The following is an 8,577-nucleotide window of genomic DNA, read 5'->3' on the forward strand; positions in this document are numbered from 1 at the left end:
TTTGCTGGCACTTTGACACCATTAAACTTCTCAGCGAACAACTGTCCACACCGTTTCGACGACTTTTTTTATCACGTAACTTTCCACAGCGAGCACCCGTTGGTCTACTGCGAGTACCGTCGTTCCCTTTGCACCGCGCCACTCACACTGACACAGCCCGCACAAGGTCTGAACCGGTGTGGATCACATGACGGGCGTACACGTGGTGTGCGCGTCATGGGGTGTGGTTATACGCATACATTCACGTCCTGTCGTATCCAGTCGTCCGGACCACCTTTTTTTGCCCAACCCTGTACAGTTACCTAGTCTTCACGATCGCCAGACCATACGCCATAAGATTTTGTGTATGGGATGAAGTCTGTGTATAAACGAAAGGCGAGATGAACTGCGTGGTCGCACCATGAGCGCTGCTGCCGTCATTAGGAAGCGTGCTGAGGCACCCAGACAAGCTAAACAATGTGTTCTGCAAAACAGGGCAAATTTGCATTGAAGTTGGCTATGGGATATTCGAACATTTATTGTGAACAGTACAACAGCTGTAATGTGAATTGTACGATAATGCTTAGAGACGAATGCATCAGAAATACGTATTATTCAATTGCTACTTTGTACACAGTACTGTTTTCTAACTGTTGTACATGTGTACGTATACACGAACCTGACAATGTATTGAATAACACAGAAAGTAAAATAACAATGTACATTAAGGCGGGTACATGTGTTCCATCTCGGAAGCCATTCAGATAAGGGCGTATCTCCATACAAAACTTTTTGCTTCAAATGATCGTTCCTGTAATATCCCTGAATGAGACCACTCCTACTGGGACATCCTGCATTCTCTAAAATTACAAAATGAATGTATCACACGAAAATATTGTTTAGGATACTGAGCAACGTCAGGTATCAAGATCCAGATTGTATGCAACGAATGGAAATAATAAAGTTCGAGGAACATGTTTTACCCAAGGATAAACATACATAGATCAGTTGCACTATTTTGCGTGTGTGCATGTGTCAGCTTCCCGAAACAAACTGCATTTGAAAATCAGAACAGGGAGTATATGTCACAGAATGTTCTGCTGAACGTATACTGTGGGAAATAACCTACTCCATAACGAAACAATTACCAATGACGAGAAAAGGTTGTAAGATATACTCTGTCTACCTATAGTTTTAATTATACCACCCATCCATCACAAGTATTTCTGCAGTTTGCTATTGCCTTCTTATAGGCAACTGTATCATCTGCGAAAATTCTGCCTTCAAACAAAAATCTGGCTGTACAGTGCATGGTGGCAGTTTTAACGCTTTACCTTTCATTCCACTTTCGCGATTAGTTGCCGATATACATCTATACGTCTGCACACGTGTGTCTTCTTGAAAAATAGGTATCTGGAGAAAATAGACAAAATTATGATAAATAACCCAAAAATTGTAGAGAGCAATGGGAGGTTGGTTCAAATGGCTCTGAGCACTATGGGACTCAACATCTGTGGTAATAAGTCCCCTAGAACTTAGACCTACTTAAACCTAACTAACCTAAGGACATCACACACATCTATGCCCGAGGCAGGATTCGAACCTGGGACCGTAACAGTCGCGCGGTTCCTGACTGAGCGCCTAGAAACGCTAGACCACCGCGGCCGGCAGCAGTGGGAGGTACTCATACATTAGCGAGCTTACAGAAAATGTTATGACGAGATTAATATGTAACAACTCATCAGCGCCCAAGACAAACACTGTAATGTCAAAGCATGTTACATCATACACTGAAGAGCCAAAGAAACTGACACATCTGCCTAGTATCGTGTAGGGCCCCAGCGAGAACGCATAAGTGCCGCAACACGACGTGGCACCGACTCGACTAATGTCTGAAGTGGTGCTGCAGGGAACTGACACCATGAATCCTGCAGGTCTGTCCGTAAATCCGTAAGAGTACGAAGGGATGGAGATCTCTTCTGAACAGCACGTTGCAAGGCATCCCAGATATGCTCAATAATGATGTCTGGGGAGTTTGGTGGCCAGCGGAAGTGTTTAAACTCAGAAGAATGTTCATGGAGCCACTCTGTAGCAATTCTGGACGTGCGGTAGGTCGCACTGTCCTGCTGGAATTGCCCAAGTCTGTTTGAATGCACAGTTGACATGAAGGTGATCAGACAGGATGCTTACGCACGGATCACCTGTCAGAGTCATATCTAGACGTAACAGGGGTTCGATATCGCTCCAACTCCACACGCCCCACGCCATTACAGAGACTCCACCAGCTTGAACAGTCCCCTGCTGACATGGAGGGTCCATGGATACATGATGTCTCCGTACCCGTACACGTCCATCCGCTCGATAAAATTTGAAACGAGACTCGTCCGACCAGGCAACATGTTTCCAGTCATCAACAGTCCAACGTCGGTGTTGACGGGCCCAGGAGAGGCGTGAAGCTTCGAGTTGTGCAGACATTAAGGCTACACGAGTGAGCCTTCGGCTCCGAAAGACCATATCGATGATGTTTCGTTGAACAGTTCGCACGTTGACACTTGTTGATGGCCCAGCATTGAAATCTGCAGCAATTTTACGGAAGGGCTTAACTTCTGTCACGCTAAATGATTCTCTTCAGTCGTCGTTGGTTCCGTTCTTATCGGATCTTTTTCCGACCGCAGCGATATCGGAGAATTAATGTTTTACCAGATTCCTGATATTCACTGTACACTCGTGGAATGCTCGTACGGGTAAATCCCCACTTCATCGCTATCTCGAAGATGCTGTGTCCCATCGCTCGTGCACCGACTATAATACCACGTTCCGACTCGCTTAAATCTTGTTAACTGCCGTTGTAGCAACAGTAAACGATTTAACAACTGCGCCATACACTTGTTGTCTTATATAGGCGTTGTCGATCGCAGCGTTGAATTCTGCCTGTTTACATATCTCTGTATTTGAATATGCATGCCTATACCAATTCCTTTGGCGCTTCAATGTAAATTATGTTAACGATTACTACCATTTTGGGAATATTCCATAACATTAAATGTTAGTAATTCAACTGTGCTCGAGTCACGAATTGTAATATCAGAATACCTACGTCTTCGGTTATAGTAATATTTTACTGTCATTTTTAAGTAGAATAACTGCTGCTGATGAATGCCTCACTGTGGTGCACAGACATATAATGTGTCTCGCATAACTGGAATAGTAAAAGAAAGGAGGAGGGGGAAGTGGTGACATGATTTAAGTCTTCCAGTTGGCGTAAAGAGAGAAAGGGTGGGAAGTTAACGGTAACCTTCACTTCGATCACCACCTCTGCCACAACTCCCACAGTGAGTGACCTTCATTTTCCATTTAATTACGAGGTGCGGCTAGAAAAAAACCGGACAGATGCTGGAAAAAACATTTATTTACAATTATTTACAATTTCATGTTATCTCCTTCAATGTACTCTCCTCCTCGGTCTCTACACCGCTCCATACGAATTTTCCACTGTTCATAGCAATGCTGCAGATCATTTTCGGTAAGTCCATACATTACTTCCGTCGCTTTTTCTTTTACTGCTTCAACAGTCTCAAATCTAGTTCCTTTCAAAGCTGACTTGACTTTAGGGAAAAGAAAAAAGTCACAGGGGGCCAAATCAGGTGAGTAGGGTGGATGATCTAAGATGGGAATGTTGTGTTTTGCCAAAAACGCCTTCACTGACAACGCACTGTGAGCTGGGGCATTGTCTTGGTGAAGGATCCATGACTTTTTTCTCCACAAATCGTTCCGTTTTCTCCGTACTCGCTCACGTAGGGTAGCCAGGACGCTAATGTAGTAATGCTGATTCACTGTTTGTCCCTCTGGTACCCAATCAATGTGCACAATCCCTTTGATGTCAAATAAAAACAATCATCATTGCCTTGAATTTCGATTTTTACATTCGTGCTTTTTTTTGTCGTGGAGAACCAGGAGTTTTCCAATGCATCGATTGGCGTTTAGTTTCGGGATCGTAAGTAAAAATCCACGATTCATCGCAAGTAATAACATTTTGTAAGAAGGTGGGATCACTTTCAATGTTTTCCAGGATGTCAGAACAAATCATTCTTCGGCGTTCCTTCTGTTCAATTGTGAGACACTTTGGAACCATTTTTGAACACACTTTGTTCATGTTGAAACTTTCATGAAGAATCTGCCTAACACTTTCCTTGTCAACTCCTGTTAACTCAGACACTGCTCTGATTGTTAAACGGCGATCTTGTCGAACAAGTTTACCGATTTTTTCAATGTTTGCATCAGTTTTTGCTGACAATGGTCTGCCAGTGCGAGTGTCATCACTGGTGTCTTCGCGGCCATCTTTAAATCGTTTAAACCACTCAAACACTTGTGTTCGCGATAAACAATCATCGCCGTACACTTGTTGTAACATTACAAACGTTTCACTTGCAGATTTTCCTAGTTTGAAACAAAATTTGATGTTAACACGCTGTTCTTTCTGTACACTCAATATTTTCCGACGCACAGACAAAACGTCAACTACTTAAAACAGACGCCACGGGCAGACTGAGTGCAGGAGGCAGATGAAACTCGAGCAGTAGGCGGAGCGAGAGTCACGTGACAGGCCACGCGACTTTCAGCCTTATTGCATTCGTTTTATTGTTTCACCAGTACTAGTCCGGTTTTTTTCTAGCCACACCTCGTATATGTGTTGCAAGCGTCCTACAGGCATGGGAGTGCTTGGAGAGTACACGTAACAGTTGACGAGTTACATAGTGACTTTGAATGTACCACACACAATTGCCGAAGATGTACAGACGTGACCTTGGGGTAACATTGTTCTCAATTCAGCTCCTAGGGACCTTCTTAAAATCTGGAAGAGAAAGAAAATGACGGAAATTTGGTATGGTAGGTGATGAAGCTGAATTTAATGCATTTTTCTTAAATGAAAGCATCCTGCAACTTTATACGCCGTTCACATTTATTATCAGCTTTGTTACACAAATAATGTTTGTTCGTATTATGGGTTGCAAAAAGCAATACATAACATTAATGATGATTAATGTCGTTATACAGATATCTTCCCTTAGGGTATAGGAGAAAGAGAATGTTTCTTCGAAAAGTGGGAACAAGACGTCAGGTAGACGTTGTAAAATCACAGAGACGATTTTTTTCTGCACGGACACTTATATTTATTTACCAACAGAAACTACGACATATGAATATAACGTTGGTCTACGGAAACCCGGCTGAAAAGTCCAGTAAGATAGCTACTTTTCTTCTTAACCCATTGAGAGGGTCCTGCGTACAGCAAATATGGTTCAGTCTTTGAAAAATTGTCAGGCACGTACACGTTAAAAATGTTGGTGTTAGCAGAGATTTGTGTCTCTGTGATTACAGGAATTTGCTGGTGTGACAAACTGTTATATTTTTGACGAATTTTTGTTCCCTATTTATCTTCTTTGCACTGATACAGACAATAATTGCATTTTTGTAAATAATGGTTAAGAAGACGAGTGCTACGTTATGAAGTTGTGTTTATTTTACTTACGTGATTCGTACTGAAATTCACTGACATTTTAACTCAAAATTACTTCCGTCTGGTATGAGTAAGACACAAATTCTTTGCGTTGTAATACGTGTTTGAAATATAAAACATTGCGGTCATCGTGCGATCAGCTGCAGTGCTTTGAGAGATACAATCTCCCAAGCCCTTCTCTAATCGTGCACGCCTCCTGTGGTTTTCGCGAGAATCGTGTGATGTACTTAAAAATGGAACAAAATCCAGGTTACTGCTTTATTGGATCAGTGTCTGCATTGTAGTATTCGGTAATAATAATGCACGTGTGCCTTGAGGGTTCATAATTGCAGAAGATTTAGTGTGAAGCACTGTGTTTTAGTCCTCTGTTTGTCCTAAGGTTTGCCTGACAGTAAAATTCCTTTAATTCCATGACAATGCGTAGTGTTCATAAAAAGCGATACTAAATTAGACCTGATACTGTTGATTTGTGGGATCACGAAGTTTACATGTCTAACTACTGAAACTCCAGGCTGAAGGATATCTAATGAGGCACTAGTCTTTTCAAACATTCCTTCGGTCTTACTACTGCACGACTTGGGTAGCTGTAAATAACAGCATGGTGCCACTATCATTAAGACTTGAGCGGAACTGTCGTTAATCTCAGTAAATGTTTTTGGAGGTCGTACACTGATATTCATTTACCTGGTCAATCTAGCTTCAATCATGGTTTTTGCACTGACCCAATTTTATACCCATATTTTACAGTTTATTTTTCATAATTGGAATTAAAGCGAACTCTGTTAGTTTAATTCTTTGTGTTAAGGATGGCTTCTAAAAGAAACAGTTATTTATTAAATCTGATCAAGAATATTCACATGTCCTCCAGCAAATGAAACGAAATTATAACAATGTTAAAACTATCCTGAACCCAACGATTGTTTGAGCATCACAGTGCTTCACTTGGAGCCAAAAATTATGGTTGCAACTTGACTTTTTCACATGAAAAATAGAAACATTACTAACGTCGTAAGCAAGGGGCTTCTAAACACACACTGTAACACATTCGCTAACTAATCACCGACAGTTCCTCTTCATGTCTGATACAGTGTCTCGCATATTACAAGAATAAGATGAGCAGTGTGATGCACTCGTCGTCGTGAGATTCCTCCAAAGAGAATCAGTTGAGGATGAGTGTGGTGACAGTTGTAGTAGTATCCTCCAGAACAGGGTCCTGCGTTGTCACTGCTGCTTCTCCCCGCTCTGTCTCGGCTTCGCTCTCAGCGCCGTGATCCGCCGCCGGACAGCGGGCTCTGTCCGGGTAGTCGCACACCGACAGCTCGCGGTTGAAGTGCAGGGCCGCAGGGCACACAGCCGCCACCGGCGAGCCGTAGCAGCACCTGTAGAACAGCGAGCAGTTGCGGTCGTCCGCCAGGTGCACCGCGCTAGAGCTGGACGGTGGACACGTACCCACGGGCGACGACAGCGCCGTAGCCGTCACAGCGGCCAGCACCGACACCAACCCATAAACTGCACATGTTAGAAAATAAACGTAAGGTGTAAGTTAGGTGCCAGCAGCTCATTTCCACGCAAATCTCCCCTGGCACAACCGCCAAAGCTGCGATCCCCCCCACCCCCACCCCCACCCCCACCCTCAAACCAACTCCTGTAGATCTACCTTTCTGCAATATTTCCTGATCAGATTTGGCAAATTTTAAAGTAGGTTTAATAAAATGAAGTATTACTCTAAAATATTGCCTGAATGAACCACATTGTTGAAATATACTGGACACAACTTTAACTGCTAGTGAGCATTGATTTAAATCAATGCGGATTGCGCCAGATTGGGTTTCTAATCCTGCTTACCAAGCAGATGTACTGATCATGGCGCCATCTGGACACAGAGGTCAGCAAACTGCTTGGACTACCCTAGCACCCTTCTGTCAGATTAAAATTCTCAACTTCTGCACACTTGACTGTTGTAGTACCCCTTGTTCATTATCCTCAATACGCACGGCATTTAGCTCATTCCCGAAAAAGTTCAAGTGTGCTGTGCATCGGCGCTAAAGTGATCAACTGGTTGTCCTCGTCTGTCCGAAAGAACAGACACCGTATATATATATATATATATATATATATATATATAGTTAAGCTGAGGGTGACCAATTGATTGATTAATGCGAGGACGACCAGTTGGTCACTTCAGCGTCGATGCACACCATGCTCGAACACTTACGGAAATCAGCGAAATCCTGCGAATAATGAGGATAGTGGGCAGGGGACACTATACGTCAGTAGCGTGTGGATAAGTTGAGAATTTGAGTCTGACCTGATGCTTGTTAGGATAGTCCGTGCAGCAGTGCTGAACACAGTGTCAGAATGGTGCAGTGGTCAGTGAATCTGCCTAGAAAGTGGAGGACTTGGGTTCGAATACCAGTCTGGTACAAATTGTCAACTTTTCCCATTCAATTAAATCAATGCCGACTGACAGCTAACGCCATTAATTCATCTGTGTCTTGCTTTATAGTAGTTGCCGGAGCAAAATGGTGTCTGTTCTTTCGAACATGTCTGAAAGAACAGACACCACGTATACAACAAATTGAATGTGTTAATGAAGTAAATAGATTATAAGTTGTGTAAGCATTTTAAAATATAACAATGAACAAAATCTATGTCTTATTGTTTATGGGAGCCACTGTATATTACTTTCAATATGATGTTTAATGAAGAAAAAATTTTCTTTTCTCCTCATAAATTATTAATATAAATAAAAGAAAGGCTGTAATTAAGAGCTGAGAAACTATCCCTTTCTAGGATGTGTACTTTTATTACAATTTTACTTTTCATTTCCTTGCTTTGAGTGTAGCAAGCGCGTTGGTTATATCGCTGAAATCAATTTTACCAGCTTTGTCGTATTCCATTGACAATGTAGTAAATCCGGTCTGCTTTCATCATACTAGACCTTAAATAAATTTTTTATCATCTTTAGTTTGCTGCAACTACGTTTACAAGATGCTACAGCCACAGTTATTGTCATAAATATCCTGTTTCGTAGTGTGAATAAACATCTTTTAACCCGTACTTTGAAAAAAATCCTTCAC

At 42.3% G+C, this 8,577-nt stretch overlaps 1 protein-coding gene across 1 annotated transcript in view; it reads right to left on the reverse strand.

Annotated features, from left to right (window-relative positions):
• Positions 1–6,235, reverse strand: part of LOC126252412 (peritrophin-1-like) — a 57,185-nt gene extending 50,950 nt beyond the window's left edge. Inside the window, exon 1 of the mRNA XM_049953302.1 lies at positions 6,220–6,235. Coding sequence (XP_049809259.1) covers positions 6,220–6,235 — 16 coding nt within the window. The remainder of the gene's footprint in view (positions 1–6,219) is intronic.
• Positions 6,236–8,577: the final 2,342 nt, after the last annotated feature.

Source organism: Schistocerca nitens, chromosome 4 (genome assembly GCF_023898315.1).
Source record: "Schistocerca nitens isolate TAMUIC-IGC-003100 chromosome 4, iqSchNite1.1, whole genome shotgun sequence".
NCBI lineage: Eukaryota > Metazoa > Arthropoda > Insecta > Orthoptera > Acrididae > Schistocerca > Schistocerca nitens.